The sequence below is a fragment of the Dysidea avara genome, chromosome 5 (genome assembly GCF_963678975.1).
Source record: "Dysidea avara chromosome 5, odDysAvar1.4, whole genome shotgun sequence".
NCBI classification, from domain to species: domain Eukaryota; kingdom Metazoa; phylum Porifera; class Demospongiae; order Dictyoceratida; family Dysideidae; genus Dysidea; species Dysidea avara.
Window position 1 is genome coordinate 2,356,212 of NC_089276.1, and position 19,768 is coordinate 2,375,979.

General features: G+C 37.2%; 1 protein-coding gene across 1 annotated transcript; it reads left to right on the top strand.

The window, feature by feature from the left end:
* The first annotated feature begins 1,932 nt into the window (after positions 1 to 1,932).
* On the top strand, positions 1,933 to 19,154 carry LOC136255586 (fibronectin-like). The gene is made up of 4 exons (XM_066048388.1): positions 1,933 to 2,123; positions 2,179 to 2,559; positions 15,019 to 15,172; positions 18,800 to 19,154. The coding sequence occupies exons 1-4, from the start codon at positions 1,985 to 1,987 to the stop codon at positions 19,005 to 19,007; spliced, it is 882 nt and encodes a 293-aa protein (XP_065904460.1). The 5' UTR covers positions 1,933 to 1,984; the 3' UTR covers positions 19,008 to 19,154.
* Positions 19,155 to 19,768: the final 614 nt, after the last annotated feature.

The following is a 19,768-nucleotide window of genomic DNA, read 5'->3' on the forward strand; positions in this document are numbered from 1 at the left end:
GCATTATCCAGAAAGGTTTACCCAGATACACAGTTGATTGCTGCTACCTCACAGATTCCTGTACTTACAGAGAGTCTTCATGAACAACAGCTTACTGACCCAGTCATACAAGAACTTCATTCAGCCCTCGCACAAACATCTAGCGATCATGTCTTACCACAGGGCCCCAAGTGGCGCCAATCCCCTCTGTCACGCTACAAACAGTTATGGTCACAACTTTGCATTACTGATGGAATTGTTTTCCATCATTATGCACCAAACCCACAATTACCTGCTATCACAGTTCCACTCATCCCTGCTTCCCAGTGTTTAAACCTGATAAAACAGCACCACGATGCCCCGTCAGCTGGGCATTTGGGATATGATAAAACCATTTCAAAAGTACGCCAAGTGGGCTATTGGGTTGGAATGCTGCAAGATATTGATAAATATTGTAGAGAGTGTATTATTTGTCAGCGTACCAAGCCTACAGCACCAGTCAAAGCCCCATTAACTAACGTGCCCATTGGAAAACCATGGCAAATGGTTGCAGTTGATATCTTAGAAGTCCCGACATCAAAGCACAATAACCGTTACCTTTTAGTAATACAAGATTATATGACCAAGTGGGCTGATGCTATTCCCATTCCAAACCAAACTGCACGTCGTATAACTGAAGAGTTAATAAAAGTATTCAGTCGTTATGGGATTCCTGATATTTTACACTCAGATCAAGGTAGAAACTTTGAGAGTACTATCTTGTCACAGACATTAGAAGCTTTTGGAATAAGTAAATCCCGAACTACTGCTTATCACCCAGCTGGTGATGGGCTAGTGGAACGTTTTAATCGATCTCTGCTCCAACTACTTCGTGCTTATGTCCAGCGTTACAATGATTGGGAGCAATATCTTCCACTAGTATTGTATGCCTATAGAACAGCTGTTCATTCATCCACAGGTGTGTCACCTTTTGAATTGGTGTATGGACGCTGTGCACACAAGCCACCTCTTCCCACAAGAGCAGCACATGATGTGATTACCTACCAAGACCAACTTCGTGCAAAATTGGCACAACTGTATGACTTTGTTGAACTGAGCAATGTTAAGGCTAGTGGCCAACAGAAACACCATTTTGACCATGTCACCCAATCAAGAACATTTATAGTTGGTGACTTAGTGTGGCTATCTATCCCTACTGCAGGCAAGCTAGATCCTAAGTGGGAAGGAGGGTGGGTAATACAATCAGCCCAGAGCCCAATCACGTACACAATAAGTGACGGAAGAAGAACTAAGACTGTTCACATTAACCGACTAAGACCTAGAGTACAACCAATTAATGATAACAGTGCCACTGACAGCAGTAGACATGAACAACCATTACAGCAAACCTGGGAGCCACCAGCAGTCGAACACATTATTGTTCAGGACAGTTATCAGCCACGATACCCATCTCGTGTAAGACAACCACCAGAATTTTATCGACCTTAGCTTAGGGACGAGCTTGTACTAGGAGGAGCGAATGTAATATATATATATATAGACTAACTCTAAATGCATACACTTTGTGATGTAATTGTTATGATGTAATCTTATACCACATTTCCTGTAATGTACTGTAATACAACACTTCCTGTAATGCAGTATATAAGGACGTGCAATTGTTTTGTACATTGCTTTTGCTATTATAATTGTAATAAGAGTGCCACACTGTGTTTTTGAATACGTGATAGTTACACATATAAAAAGAGTTTTCTTAGTACCAACACATATGTACCATCCTTGCCACTAATTTGTTGAACTATGAACCAAAAAAAGCATCACTGTATACATTTGGTTTTGGTTGCTGTAGTTTCTGTGTAGTTATTGTTTTAACATTCAATAAAGCTTAGGTGTAAATAATATTCCACGACGATTATGTCTGTACATTCATCTTTGATATTTTTATATAGCACCTGGAATAGTAGTATATACCACCAGCAGCACATCGAATACTGCAGTGAATGTCATGTGGGATTCACCTGTTACACCAAACGGGATTATCACTGGATATGAAGTGATGTATTCTGTGTATGAAAGTGCCACAGCTCCTATGATGAGTGAAAGGTTGAATGGGAGTGTTGAAAGTTTCCTGATTGAGAATCTTGGTAAGGACGTTGACTTGAAATATGATGGTTTATGTAGTTGTTTGATCCACTACAGAGCCTGGTACACCTTATCAAGCCAGAGTGGTGGCATTTACCATTGCCGGTAGAGGAATGGAGAATAAATTTGAGCCATTTTTTAGTCAAGAACTCACTGCATCTAAGGCACCTGAAAATGTGGACTTCAAACCCCTGTCTCCTACTTCGGTCAATGTGACTTGGACTCCGTTGACACTTTTTGAAGCTCAAGGATTTCCTCTATACAGAGTATCACTTACACTGTCATCTTCTTCTAGGAAGAGACAATCACCTGATGCAATTTTGACTTCTATCAGTTTTGCTGTATTTGGAAACTTGACGAGTGGCAGACAGTACAGTGCTGTGGTCGGAGTGATTACAGGTACACCAAATCTTCCTGTAACATCTGATCCTATCACAGGTAATGTGTGTGATTTGCGTGTGTTATAGTGTTATGTGTGTGCACTAAAATATTTTATGCCTACATGTGAATAAGTAATATAGTGTAATGTAAACAATACATGCCTGCCTTATTCATATCTGCTACTATGCATGTTTGTGTGGCTTTTATCTGGTTCCAAGAGAGTTCATGCAAGAACAACTTGATTCCTGCAGCATAATTACATGTGGATTACTGACATTATGTATACATATATTTAGCAAAAACCAAGTATGCTGTAGCTTACCCTACAGTTTAACTTGTGGAATTTGCACCTGTGAATGGATACCCTGTGGAATTACTCTGCATGGCCAATATTAAATAGGAGTATCTACAACAAGTACACAAAAATATTTGGAATTTTTCAATTAGAGTAGGGACCATAGCACATCGATAAAAATTACTGAAACAAGCTGGAGTAGTGCATGATATTAAATCACTGTAAAACAATAAGAAGTGTTATAACCCTACTGTGCTCAAGATGCCATGATGGAAATGCACAGTAGTGATATAACACTTCTCATTGTTTTACTGTGATTTAATATTGTGCACTACTCCATCTTGTTTCAGTACTTTTTATCAATGTGCTATGGTCCCTACAAATTCCTTTTTTTGTGTGAACTTGCTTGTTAACTTGTTTTGCAAATAATAATTTTATTGTGACTGGTGAACCCATGCACACTGCATCAAAAGACTAAAATGGCGCCCCAGCCATATCAATTATCGTCTGAAAAGTGAAGTATCCATTATGCTTCATTGTCAGCTATGTTCAACCTGTTACACAGCATTACCAATCAAGAACTGTTCGAAAAGCACCTCTGTAATCCACATCAAAAGAAAGAAATGGTGCCGTGCGCCCCAGTTTTTGTCTGAAAAGTCAATTATTCATAACGCTTTGTTGTCAGCTATGTTCAACCCATCACACAGCAGTACAAATCAAGAACTGTTCAAAAAGCACCTCCACAATCAAAGTAGGCACTATGAAAAATACAGACGATTTTCTGTTATGAAGGGAAGTCATCACATGCTACCGCCAAATTGACACCTTTCACTGTCACCAATGTCAGCAGATTTTATTTTTCACCATTAACACAAAGCTATATGAATAAAGTATCAAATTTCATTACCAAGACTTGAGTGGTCTGCTTTTGCTGGCTGCTTTTCCCAAGCACAGTGGCAATCGTATGAGTGGTGTGGGGCCTTAATGGAGCTCTGTCCAGCCTTGGGATGGCTGTACAGCACTGTGGAAGACCTGTGCTGTAAATGTGCTTTCATTTTAGCCAGTTTTGAGACGTGATGGTCCACAACTTGGCCTAATTCATCCCTATGCCTTCCTTTTCAATTTGCACAGTGAGTGCTCTGAAAGGTAAGGAATTAGTGTAAAACGTGTGAAAATTAGGTACACATAGCTTCAACCATTAGCGAGTTACAACACACTAAATACCTAAAACCAGTACTTTTAAATAGGCGATAAGACCAGTTTTCCCAGACTGGATCACATAAATAGGTGATAAGACTGGTATTCCCAGACTGGGTCACATAAATAGGTGATAAGACTGGTTTTCCCAGACTGGGTTACAATTATGTATTCTGAGATTGAATCTGGTAACAATTTCATTACAAAACATTTGTGGCCAGATTTTACAAAACCATTCCAAATTGCACATCTGTGCAAAATCAAACTAACACAACTAGTGGATAGCTACACCATCGTACTACTGTACATAGTTTTGATCCTCAGAACTACTCAAACTACTCAAGGCTGGTTTTAACAGGCGACATCTTTTCTGGGTGGTGTGGAGAGCACAAATGGTGGTTTCAGGTCTTAATTGTGAAGGGCCTGGCTTAGTGGTTTACTGGTGGATGACCTGATAACGTCGGCCAAACAATTTTTCTGTTTATTTTGCTTCATATCAGCCACTAAGAAGTCAGCACAGCCCTGTAATCTCATGTTTGGACTTCAATTGTGGTCTGCTTCCATTTTGAAGTCTATCTATTGCCCACTCCCACCCTCCACCCCTTTGTGAGCACTCGTGATACTACTTTGCTCATCCAACTGCTCAGATTTTTTATCTTATTTGGTGGGAAACTATACAAGCAATTACAAGTACTTCTACTGCTAAGTTTCATACGCATGCTTACTATCCTTGGTGAGTTATGCTGACTTGTATTCTTTAAAACCATTTATCTCAAAACTTCTATTATGCGATTTGGTCCAAAATTCAGTCACATTTTAAACATACTTAATTATGATATGAACTGATTGATATAGGCTGCTTATGCTTGCTTCTGCTGGTATAGTGTCACAATTTGAAGTATGCAACAGACATGGATGCCATTCTGGGGGTCTGGGGTACGGTCTGGGGTACACCCCAGGAAATGGCAGGTCTTATTAGGGTATAGTGGACTGCTCTATTAGAGTATTTCAATTTGAACTTTTTGATAGTCTGAATATGCTTGACCAGTTTCTGGAAACCTCAGAAACCCCCTGGATCCACTCCTGCTTTTTGTGTGTCAAATTTCTGTACAAACAGATAATGTGTTTGTGTTTTATAGCAATTTTTGCAAAGTGTGCGAAAAGAAAAAGAAAAGGAGGAAATGATGAGGAGAGAAAACCCCCAAAACTTTGGTCACTTGTATCGATATCTTGAAAATTGCTGGGGTGATTTTCTTCAAATTTAGCATGTTAGCTACCTACCCCCAGGTGAGCTTTTCTACTGTGAATTTTGTTGCAATCAGGTAAAAGATCACAGAGCTACATATGAGTAAAAATCACATTTTCTTTCTTCCTGTCAATCTGTACCCACGGTGCAGCATGCTGGCTTCTTGGGCCACTCAACATACTATCATGTGTCTTGATTATGCAGTGCAGTTTTAAACATACACCGAACATGAAGAATGTTATTCTGGGAAAAGTTGAGGGGCATAAAATCCCAAAGCATGTGGGCATGAATGACACTCTTCCACATCCCATTACTGGAATATCTACATTCAGCAACTTGCATGAAAAAACCAACCAAATTATTTATTTATACTGAAAAATGTATGTGTATAATTATTTATCATACAGTGCAGCATATACTTCCTTTAGTTCCCTGTGATTCCCTCACTGCTCCTGAAAATAGAATGATCAGTTGTTCACGTGGAGATGATGGCGTTCTTACTGTTGGAGAAACTTGTACTGCTACTTGTGACACTGGCTATCAAGTACAGGAATGTGATGGTGTGAGGACTTGTTGGGGCGAGCCTGAGCGAGCCCCACACTAGCAGGACTTTCATAGCATGATTCATGCATAAAAAACTACGACAAAAATCGGAAAACTTACACATACGTCGTTGATAACACAGAGAATAATCGGTGTCATTTACTAATCATCCATATAAGGTACGTACGTCATTGATAACACAAAATAATAATCGGTGTCGTTTACTGATCATCCATATAAGGTACGTACGTCATTGATAACACATCCATATAAGGTACGTATGTCATTGATTACAATCGGTGTCGTTTACTGATCGTCCATATAAGGTACGTACGTCATTACTGATCATCCATATAAGGTACATATGTCATTGGTAACACAACAAATGATTGGTGTCGTTTCATAGCACACAGAGTAATCATGAACAGAGAAGACCAGCTTAGAAGAAGAAATGAGCGTGACAGATATAGAAGAATAAGAGAATCACCACAGCAAAGAAAATCTAGATTAGCTAAGAGAAGAGAAAAGGACAGAACTAAACGGACTGAAATCACTGTCAAACAAAGAGATGCCATCCTTCAAGCAAGTACAGACAGGTATCTATGTTTACACAACATTTCTACCAGTACATCTTTACAAGAACAACTTTCTGAAGATCAACGTTTACACATTTTACAGCAAGAAAGCTCATGTACATCACAAACCGTTACATTACAGTCAACACCTACCACTAACAATCAACCATCAATCCTACAACGTCATACTGTACAACACGTATAATTATTATTAAATCCCACTGCGTGGGAGTATCAAAGCGCCGCGCTGGGTTATAACTACCATACAGCTAGACAGAGCAGCGCTGCTACTGTACGATATATTAGTTATCACCCAGTGATAACTAACTTATCACTCTGTTGCGGAGCCACTCAGTCTCATTTGTGACATCATAATAACTGCGAATGGCATTGTTTACCAATGGAACAAAGCCAAATAAGGAAATATTGATACAAAACACACCAATACAACACTTAAACTAGCTAAATCTTACAAGAAAACTGTTATGCACCTATCAATGTTATCCCCCACCTCCCCCCTCCCGGGCGTAGTGGAGGAAATGGTGGGGATTTGACTTTTTGAAAAATCAAATTCTCCACCTACTGGGGAACAACTAGTGGTCAAATCTCCATGTAGTATCGCTGGAATAAACTTTAGGAAACAGATCAATTCTTATAGCTCGCAAGCTAAAGCAAACGCCTAAATTTTCGAATAGTCAAATGCCCCACTAGTGGGGCAAAATTTCTGATGAAATCGGCAAAAATCCCCCACTAATCCCTTAGTAAGCCCGAGAGGGGGGTAGTGGGGCTTAACATTGATAGCTGCATTAATACTTTACACAATAACACTACAAATTACCAATACGATAGTTTAACAAATGTCAAGAATAGTCTGTGACGATTTTCGCTCCAGCAATCACTCCCAACGGTCACTATGGTGAAGAAATAACTTCCTCTAGCTTCATCGTTCTATCTCAGACTATGGTAGCCACTTGTTGGTCTTATTTTTCTCTTGCACAAAACACGACACCACCATACTAACTTCTTACGAAGGCGAATCGTACCTGGAACCACTGCTTCATAATGCTGCCCTTTGCTACAATTTGTAGGCAGTATGTAAGGTCTCTCTTGTAGCTACGAAGTAGAATCTCCACACAATTCGGACAAAAACCTTGAGCACAGTGACAGGAACTCAAACCGGAACTTAATTTACTATCCGTAAACTTCCATGCACTGGGATATAAAATAGTTATATCCCGTATACTCGGATGATATCATTGTTATTACACTCGTCCTTGGCTCCGCCTCGGACTCATGTAATAACAATGATATCACCCTCGTACCGGGATATAACTATAACTTATTATTATTATCATTGCAAGACCTCGCACAGCGAGTATAAATGCAATATACAAATCAAAATTATATACAGCTAACTAATTACAATTTTACAGTTCATTTATAAGAAGGTTGTTAAACACGGTGATAGATGAAGCTTCAACAGTCTCTGGTTGCAAGTTATTCCATAGTATAGCAGTGGAAGGAAAGAAGCTAATGCTACATGATACAACGCCATCTCCCCCTATAATGTAATATACTACAACATCATCTCCTAAAATGTCACATAGCATAACATCAACTCCATCTATAGTATCAAGTAACAGCACACCATCTCTCCATATAATGTTACACAATCGAACACCATCACCCTTGTTAACACACAATACAACACCATCTCTATCACATAAGAACACACCATTAACTCCTATGATCTCACATACTATGACACGGTCACCCTCAGTTCCATTTCTATGAGAGCAATATCATTTACTTCAATGAAATAACTACCCGTACCAATTATCTGTCAGCTAATAAATGTTACCTATGTTATGTACTCACTATATAGATTATAATATATATGTATAATATGAATATATTTATTTACTTCTATAAATCTGTTTACACTAAAGAATCAGCATTAAAACACTACACTCAATGTTAGTATCAAGCATCTATACACACTACATGCTAGTGTTGCACCGATAATCGGTTCAATAATCGGTATTGGCTACTAGCCGATTAATCGGTTTTGATTAAATCAAGGCCGATGTTAATCTCCACTGTGCTGTGTAGTATAATGATGTGGGGGAGGCTAGACATAAGTTATTTGGCATTTTAAGTAAGTTATGTGTTATTTGGTGGTGACTACAGGCCATGCCCATAATAAACTGTCAGGGTTTAGGCCATGCCCAACAATCATGATAAACTGAGGTTTTTAGGTTTCTATGTAGAACCAGCCACTTGTCTCAACTGTATAGCAGTAGTACAATGTACTTAAAACCTGTTTACCATGAGTAACTTTTACTTGTGGTATACATCTAACTTTACATTTTAGCCTAGAATGAGCTGTATATCAATGGTTATGTCACTAACATGAGCCATTTAATAATGATGAGGATGAGTGTTAGTGTTATTAGTGTATATCGGATCGGTTATCGGTATCGGCTAATTCTGTTGCTTAATATCGGTTATTGGAATAATCGGCTAATTTGGATATCGGTGCAACACTACTACATGCTTCCCAAAATCCTTGTAAATGACCTCCCAACTTTGAATTATTGCTTTCACTTTCCTCTCAGTAACACACACTTTCCACTGCCATTTAACTACTAGGTCTACATTTCAAATTATCCTTCTTGGCACAATTTCTACACTACATACTTCCAAAATTCATTTAAATTACTTCCCAACTTTCTATTCTTGCTTTCAGTTACCACTTAGTATTAAATAGCTACACACATTTTTCCACTACCACATATCAAATTATCCTTCTTCACACAATTCAGATCACCACCTACAAAATTATACCAAAACACATCAACATTATACAACTGGCTATACCCATATAAAATCAGTAAATCACACACACAAATTAAACTACCTCAGGCTCACCCCATGATGTTAAACATCTGTCTAATGATAGTGAAGGGAGATGGAATGGTAGTGATATTGTGTGCAGAATAGATATGTTAATTCTAAGCCTAATAAGCCACACAACAATATTTTGTGAGATACTTAGGGAAGCTACGTTTAGAGATAACAGGTCATTTATAAGGATATGTTTCTTCATTGCAAATCTAAGTTGGTACAACCAAGTTAACTTAAAGTGGCACTGCCCCCTCCTTTCCCAAACCCCCCTGAGTTAGCTATTGCCTCCCTAGGTTTATACCTAAAGCCTTGATACTTACAGCTGTATTTAATTTTGATGATCTTTCCTAATATTGCATCATCAAATGGTAATAGTAAAATTCCAAATTAATGTATCTTCACACCTAATTTTTCCAATGTTTCTGGGGGGACATGTGCCCAGACTCCCTAGCAGTCTAATGCTTTGCATCTCAAACACACTCTTAGTGATCTTCTCTCATAATCTTATAGCGTCACTAAAATCAAACACCCCTCCTTCCCTACATTCCAAAATATGCCCTTCACCCCTCCCCAAACTGGAATGAGCCCTGAATGCACTAAAATGATTTCCTAAAGTGAAAGGTTCAGAAAGGGTGACAGATGCAAGCACATACCATATATGGACAAATTTTCAAGGGACATAATGCATGTAAGTAACCTCAGTGAAAAAATAAGATTCTCAATAAAAAATACTGAAATCGGTTGATCCACGAACATTACGTTCCTTGAAAACTTGTATGTATGTGGTAGTTGTTTGTTTAATGGCTGTGGATGTGCAGTTGAATCTGCATAATTAATTATTATATGAACATAGTTATTACACAATACACTGTGATAGGTTATGCTCACATACATATACAGTATGAACATGTGTGATAATCCAATTAAAGTACTGTACATTGCTGTGCAAATTAAGTACACTTCCATGCTTTGAAACTAGCTGACAAAAACACTCATTCTATCCTTATGCTACACTATCAATTTGTTCCATCAATATAAGGTTTCTACAAACTGCTTGTAATATACCTAATGTATTGTAGCATTGTAAAAAACTAATAGAGAACATGTTCAATTGTAAAATAATTTTCGTATGCAAAATTTGTACGAAAATTTCTTGCACGAAAATTTTTATACAAGATTGAACTACTCTAATAGAGCAGTCATTCACATAAATCATACGAAAATATTTTTACATGAAAATTTTTATCACGAAAAATTTTTGCACGAAAATAAAGTGAATCGCGGTATTTTCATCAATACATTATGAAATAACATACTGTAGAAAAATATAAATAATATTTAAAGTCACTATTCCTTTATCTAACAGTACTTCACAAAGCATATACTTTTAGGTAGTTGTTAGCTTCTTCTGTCGATATCACAAGCCATGATAAAACAGACTGTACACAGTAAAAACAAACTAGTGAAGGTCACTACTAAATGTAGTGAACGTCACTACTAATGTCTGCCACAATACTCACTATTTTTGTGTAGTGACTTTCACTACTGATTTTGTAGTGACCCTCACTACAAAAGAGTAGTGAAGGTCACTACAAATATAATGTGAAGGTCACTACAAAAGTAGTGAACATCACTACACAAAAATAGTGAGTATTGTGGCAGAAATTAGTAGTGAAATTCACAACTAACTTTTTACAGTGTAGGTTCAATATTAACACATTAAACAGTACAGTAGTACTTTTTAAGAAGAAGTCACCCTTAAAGTGATGGATGTCACCCAAAATGTCTCCCTTAGAAGCCATCCTAGAAGCATCTTTTGTGATGAAAATAGTGAATAGTATTATTCCATTTGACATCAAATACACCCCTGTAACTTCAACAGGTTCCATTAACGATCTAGACCTGCATGGAGACCACACCTTTTATAACAATGTATTTACTCAACCACGATGACCTCACCCTTTAGTCTAACTTTACATGTCCATGTAACATTGATAGCATAGTGAAAATAAGGAATAGTGACAATGCCACTTGGTTGGCAAGAAGCTAACTCAAGATACTCTAATACACTAGTCACCATAATACAACAGTTGTCGATGACCACATGGAATGGTGGATGATAGTTGAAGAACTATTGAAACATTTTGCAAATTTGTACGAAAATTTCTTGCACGAAAATTTTTATACAAGATCAAACTACTCTAATAGAGCAGTCATTTACGTAAATCATACGAAAATATTTTTACACGAAAATTTTTATCACGAAAATAAAGTGAATTATGGTAGTGGCCTTAGCATATTATTTCCCCTTCCATTGACCATTCAGGTAAGCTTGTCACACTAGTGTTTATGGTGGTGAAAGAGCTAAAAAGTGCTTTTCCCTGAACTTTTCTGATTAAATATGTGGGGAGAGGCATACTCTAGTGTTGGTCTAACATAATTATGTAAGGGAGTTTACTTTGGTAAAAGAGTTGAAGTACACCTTCAGTTGCATTACGCATTAATTGGTGAGATATGAGGAAATGGAGGACCCTCAGTGTGATAGTTGCATGGTATGAATCGATTATCTATAAAAACAGACTGAATGAAAATATAGCTTTATGAAGACATACTCATCCATATCTAATGAAGATGTCCCACATTGATCTTTTCTTTTTGATTTTGTATAACTCCAGATTACAACAATTATTATCGGAACTGGTGTAGATTTTTTATGTGTATTTTCTTTCACTATTAGGCGATCTGTATGCTGTCAACACAACTAGCTTTTCAAGCAATTGCTTCACGTGGTGTGAAAACAACAATCTGATTACAATCAAATATGCTAAGGCAGGCAAAAATACACCTCCATATCTATCTGCTGTCATTGCAAAAATGCTTGATACATGTAGTTACTAGGAAAGATATTTCATTTAAAAAAACTGAAATGCTCAACCAGGATTCTGTTCAAGCTATAAAATGGGGGACTTCTTCACTGATAAGATTCATGAATGATTTGGTCTGGACCTAACACCCCTAAAAAGTGGCTGATGTTAATTTAAATGATTTGTGAGGTGTGTGATTGATATAATCACTTGTGGGGTATAATTATTAGTGCAGTTAGAGAAAGTTAACGGGAAAAGTCACTTGATGGAGACACCATGGGGTATGTAATAGCTGCAGTATCTGTCTAGCTGAGGTGGCTTCAGTAAAGACATGAAGGACAATATAAATAGTCATGCAGGGGAGCCACTTCAGCTAGGGTCGTATATCTCATCGTAGATCACTTTTCGTAGCAGCAAAACCAGTTTACAAAGCTTGTAATGGGCACTATCAATTAACTAGGAAATAGAATACTCTTCATGTTTTAATAGTTAAATCTTCAAAATGTTTTGGTTAAAGGGAGTACCTAACTTTTAATGTTAATGAGTTAGCTAGTTTGTATGTATTCTATCAATTTATAGGCTTTCAATGTGGGTCCCTGGTGAGATAGTAAGCAAACATTCTTGACTGCTCTATTAGAGTATTTCAATGCAAATGATTGCTCTATTAGAGTTTTCAAATGCTACTAAGAAGCATTGTGCTGCAAATACATGATGCATATTGACATGATCAAGCACAATAGTGTGTCGTGCGGCCCAAGAAGCCGGCGCGCCACACCGTGAGTATATTAACAGGAAGAAAGAAAATGCAATTTTCACACCTATGTAGCTCTGTGATCCCTTATCCGATTGGAACCAAATTTGCTGGAGACGTGCCACCCAGTTAAGGTAGTCTACATACCAAATTTGAAGAACATCGCTCCAGCCATTTCCGAGATACGAGCGAACAAAATTTCGTTTTAATTTCTTCGTTTTTTTCTTCTTCATCTTCTTCATTTCGCACACTTCGCAAAATTCGCCATAAAACACGAATGCGTGCTCGGATTTGGCTGAAATTTGGCACACTTAAAGGGCTCATTACGGCGGATCTCCGTACCAACTTTGGTAGGAATCCGATGAACATTCACGGAGTTATGACCGATTATTTGCGTAAAATAAGGTTGAAGGTTTGTCACGCCTACAGGGTAAACGCCTTGGTGTTCACTACCCAACCACTGATCATTGAGTAATTATGTAAAGCCATGTCAAACGCTTGTTACACTAGTGTAGCTTCAGTATTTGTATGGCTTGACATACTGCCCTTTTCACCACTACTTTGGTTGGACAACTATCAGTTAAATAAAAAGCCTGCAATACCAGTACACTATCACCTTCAAGGGAACCAGCAATCATCAGCTAATCTGTTTGTGATTATTATTAAAAGTCTGTCCCACCAACTTCATGTGTCCACCAGCTAATCTCTTACACTGACCAAATGACCTGCCAACTGGCTGTCTTTCCAACCAGTTGACCTGTAAAATGACTAACTTTTCAACTTGTCAACTGACTAACTGTTGAAACTGACTATCCTGTCAACTGAACAAATAACTTGTCAAGTAGCCGACCTACCAACTCAATGACCTATCCACTGAATAACTTGTCAACTGATTTTTCTATCAACTCAAAGATATGTCAACTGACTGACTGGCTGACTGACTGACTAACTCACTTGAGTGACTAACCTATCTACCAATTCACTGACCTGTCAACTGACCAACACAGACAAAATAATGTGAATAGGTGTTGAAATTGTTACTCTTTTAAGCAAACCCATTCACTTATTATTAAAGACTAATACTATAGTCTTTAATAATAAGTGAATGGTTTTGTTTAATAGGGTAACATTTTCAATATGGTTAGTTTAAATGAATGAATAAAATTGTGCAATGTTGCTAGCATATTGAATAATAGGCTATTGTGTAGGTAGTCATTTGAAGTGCTGGTTTTGATTTTTTGTATAGTATGCTTCAGCACTTGTGCTGTAAAACATTAACAAATAAACCAGTATCCACTTGGGGTACTTAGAGATAATGAGTTACTCTCTAGAATTCCTATGGATATAATTACATGAAAACAACAAGGAGAAAAAAACATCCTGACCACCCGGTAGACCCCTGTAAGTGTTCGAGCATAAATTGGATGGCTGCAGGTTCGAGGCTGCCTAGGTCCAGTTATGGATGTTTTCTCCTTTTTGCAACTTTTCAAACACACCTTATGTAGCTAAAGTCTTTGAGCAGGCTGTAGGACCTGGTGTCCTACAGACCTTCAGCACTTGTGCTGTAAAGCATTAATAAATAAACAAAAATAAATGCCCAATATCATTGGATGCGTTCAAGCATAACAACTATTTAGAATTAAATGAAGCACATTGTAATGGAGTAATTACAGTCTGCATTTACTATGTTCTACACTGACAATTGCAAATTATATAAACCATTTAAATATAGTCAAAATACAGGATTTGCAAAAGGTACCTTTTTCACGCACAAAAAATTTGATCTATTTTTTTTAACTTTGAAGCTTCATAACTTTAATCATGGCATATAATTGTCTGTAAATTTTCATGAATATACAGTAGCTACAGTGTCTGGCTGTAGTTTGATGTTAAGAACAACTTAATCAGTATAAGGAATCAAATGTCATATCATTTTGTTTGCTGGCATGTAAAATGTGTGGTAAAGGTACTTTTTTGCAAATCTGATTACACATATAAACATATAATAGTATATTTTAAAGCAGTGTGTTGTGTGTGTGTGTGTGTGTGTGTGTGTGTGTGTGTGTGTGTGTGTGTGTGTGTGTGTGTGTGTGTGTGTGTGTGTGTGTGTGGTGTGTGTGTAATCGATTTTCTTGCAGTTAGTACTGGAAAAAGTACTACTTCCAGTAATGATAGTGGATCAGGAGTGGTCATTGCTCTTGCCATCGTAATAGTTTTGTTAATTATTGGACTATTTGTTTCTGTTGGAGGGAATATTGTGTTACTGAGGAAATTAAAAACTGTGAAATTGCAGTAAGTTAACTTACCATATTTCATTATGGCTCATTCTTTACTACACAGTTGTGTGCATGTGCATATATAAATTATAATTAAATTTACAATGAAAATTTTTGTAAACATACCATGTAATGTCCAGTTAGCTAGCTATCCACCATAAATTTGGACAATGGTAGGTACAGTTTACTTTGATGTGTGGAGGTCTCTTCTTCATGAAAAAACCAGGTACCAGATGACTTTTGGTAAGACACCTGACTGAATAGGACACTAAGTAGAATTCAAGGAAAATGGGAACTGGGTGGGAACAGAAAGTGAGGATGTCAACAACCCACAGAAATATCTGATAAAGGTCATCATGCAGTATACAAGTTGGATAGGTTGGACAATGTTTCTTTGAAGCATTGTTTAGATTCTTTTGTTGAAACAATCAAAGCACTCTAATAGAGAGCAGCAATGAAATACTCTTATAAAGAGCAGTCACCTACATTAAAATACTCTAATAGAGCAGTCAAGAATGTTTTGTTAACTATCCCACCAGGGACCCACATTTCTGTCCTGTGAATTGATGGACCACAGCTGTCATAAATTAGGTATATAGACTAGCTATAGTAAATAAATTAAATAAATAAATAAATAGTATGCATGTGTTGAGCTGGATCCTTAAAAACATTAATTTTAGTAACTCATGAATGCACTTACACATAATCTTGGAAAACTTGGCTCATTTGTAGTACTGCTTGACCTGCTAAAAGTGTTTCAAAATCTTTTTGTTCAAATGTCTGACTAAATTAAAATTTTCACCATACATTTTCTATATGGAAGCCACAAAAATGCACTGTCCATTACAGCCCTTCCCAAACTTGTAATGGAGCCAAATGATACGTGTCTGTTGTTGGCACTTTTGCTGTCACCATTAATCATCTGGTTGGCTGAGATGTGGCATTCATCTCAGCCAACCAGATGATTAATGGTGACAGCAAAAGTGAATCACTAGTGGGATAGTTAACAAAACATTCTTGAATGCTCTATTAGTATTTTCAGGTGACTACTCTATTAGAGTGTTTCACAGTGAAAGGATCCAAGCAATGCTGCAAAGAACATTGTGCTGTAAAATTCAGCCTGTATTATTGCATGATGACCTTTATCAGACATTTTCTGTACGTAGTTCCAGTTCCCACTTTCTGTTCCGTCCGGTTAACATTTTCCTATAATTCTACTTACCCCTTGTTTAGAACCACAATGGGACCCACAGTAATGCAATTAGCTTCTTGTGGATAATTAGTATTCAACACCTCAGTAAACACCAAGGGAAATGATGTGATTGTAAGCCAGTTGTAACAAAGAAATTGTACTCAGGTACTCCCATTTCTGTAGCTCAGAAGGGGGATTGAACTATATATGAATAGGGGGTCTGTGGGTGCAGACCTCTAGGCATATCATAAATTTTATTACTGAAAATTTTGTGCAGAGTAGTTTTGTGACATATAATCTAAATTGTAGTAATGATTTATGCTTTCTAAACGGTCTTTAAACACTAGCTTAGTGTAGGAATATGTTACAGTAGTTTATAGTATGACTCTAAAATGTTTTAGGTCATAAAGTAATACTGTCCAAGTGTTCAATATAATAGCAATTTTGCAGCACTGTGCCATAGGCACACTTATCCTCCTGTTTTCAAATGAATGAGAAGCACTTGGAGGATTGTCTATAATTGCACGCAATGACTGTTCTATTAGAGTGTTCTTTTTGAGTATCTTGATCATGTATGAAGTATATTTCTTTGGTATCAGGATGGAGAGCAGACACATCCCCTTATTAGGCATTCCAGCCCGATTTTTAAATTTTGGAAAAACAGGCTTTTTATATGCTCAATAGATAGAGTATTGATTGCCGATCTCAGAAATATATAGTTTGTTGGGTTGGAATTAGTTACTTTGGCATGCACAGTGCTTAAAAACTAAAAAAAGGTACATTTTTTCTCCAGGGCTCCCCATACATTTTAAAGGGAAAAATGGCACAATTGAATGAGGAAGCCATCTAGCAATCTGGACTATCTTGAAACTGCAGTTGCTTCTAGCTGCAAGTTTGTACATGTAATGAGAGTAACTTCAGGTCTTATTGGATCTCAGCGATCTTTGTATACTTTGTGGTGAGCAAATATGCTTCACCTATTGCACACTTCTCAATACAATGGTGTATACCCATATAGGCAAGTGGCTATCTCAAGTTGGTAAAAACATCAAGTTAACAACTTATAAAGGTAAACAACTAAAGTGGAGGTGCCACAATGATGCAACAATACCTAAGGTGGAGTTGTGGTTCAATTATGGCATTGTTATGCCGACTTTGAAGTGGTTCATACTTTTGAGCTGATGACTCAGCCATCAGAAAATTGCTCTGGAGCTGAAAATCGCTAACCCTAGTGAAGTAACTACGCACTTTAAAGTAAGCACCAGTGACTACCTTCCACCCGACAGTACGTTTTTTTAAAGTTTTAAAGTATTCTACATATATTACAAGGCTTGAAAAGATTACAAAACAACACAAAACGTACTTATATGAAACGCACACGATAAAACTAAGATTTTCATGATGATCAGCGTGTGGACAAACCCCACAGCGATTTTCATCCTCATTGGAGCTCAGATGACGGAGCAATCCCAAGTTAAACACGAGTTGTCATTTTTGTGCCAGGGTTCTATTGGGGAATATACGGAGAAGTTTTTTATTAAAAAATCTCGGATACTGGAATGCCTACCCTTATGCTCATCTTTGAGAGTTGCTTTGGTTAAACATCACTAAACTATGCAATATTTTGAATGTTCAAGTATGGCTTTGATGAGTTAAGGGGGGAACAAGATGCATTTGCTCCCCTAGGCTCTACCCCTTGCACAAAGTCTCAATTTACAGTAGTGCATGATGGTTTCCTGTGTTTGTAATGGGAACTGTCCATATTTTCTGTAGTGACTAGATTAATTGCAGAGACACTTCTCATTCTGTACTTCATTTGTCATGCTGTATAACAGGCTGAACATAACTAAAAACGAACTGTAATGGCCACAAGTCATTTTTCTGAAATTGTGATTGGGCTTGAAAGGGCATATGTACACACAAATTTGCCTACTTCAAGACTCATACTATATCATTGGCCATGCAATTTTCATCACTTATTAAACATTTAATGAACTTTGTAAATAATATATTACCAAATGTAGATATTGTATTCCAATACTAGATGTGACCTGCTATGTAACAGGGTGTAGTTTGTGCCCACATGACCTATTTTTTGCAGGCTTGGTCACATTTGATAGGTGGGTAGTTGGGGTACACGTTAAGACACAAGTCTTATTAAATGTGTTACCAAAAATGCAAACAAATAATTACAATGAAAATTAGGAAATTCAAGTTCAATTAGGGATCATAGAAATAAAAGGTAGTGAAACAAGGTAGGTCACCCACATGCACCTGTAAATATTATATAAGTCCACTAGTAAGGTAAAGGCAACCTTCCTTGTTTCACTGGCTTTTTGTATTTCTATGATCCCTAAGATTCCTAATTTTTTGTACATATAAATGTTCAACAGTTGCATCATTTAAAGATAACCAATTGTATGATTCTACTTAATTTCTCATCACCAACAGATATATAGTCTCACAAACACAAACAGGGTACATTGAAGTGCACAAGTCATCCAGAAATGTCAGTGCTACTAGATTACGTAAGAAATCAGAAGAAGCAGTGTATGAGACTGTTGACAATGAAGGAGGAAATGATGCTTACAACACTGCAGTCAGTATGCAAGATAACCCAGCTTATCAGGTCACTGGAACATATACAACCCAACAATGATAGTGTGTACTTCTAACATTAACTGTGTAACACTTGTGTACTTAACTGATTTTTTGTTAGTGATACTTTACAGCTTAAGTGTAGGTATTGTGTGACTTTGATATGGTTTATATACTTGCATAGCAGTAGTTATTGGTGTTAGCTATAAACGTTCAGAATTTTGGACTTATTTCCACTACCCCACACTGTCAAAAGCAGTTGATGCATATAACTGTACTAGAGTTTTCACTTTTACCATGCAGATAGGTGGATCTCATCATTATATCATCTCTTTACCTTCTTTACACAGTTAATGTATTCAGCTGAACTAAAGTAGAGTTTATATTCTTTACCACTGTACATTAGGCCATCATTATTAAATGCATTCCTTGTTTCTTATCACTGCCCACATCAATTTTAGGTAGCTGCACCAAATTTTAATTATTTTATACAGGACTAGCATGACAAAACCAGTGTGTTCCTTGTCTTCTAAAGCGGCAATGTTGTGAGCTCTACGGACCGGAGGTGAACATTTCTTTTCTCAACAAAGCCAAGGCAAGTCTTCTAGGGATCATAATACTGAATCTGGGAATGAATTGAAGGAATGAAGGCTGACTCGTAAGAACATGTCACAAGTAGTAAATACTGTGAGTCTGAATATATATGGTGTGACAGTTTAAACTGCAGTTATTGGTTTAATATAACGGATATAATTGTATTACTTGTGGATGTCAATCTAACTCAAGTCATTGCATCTAGTTTCCAATGGATACTCAGAAGTT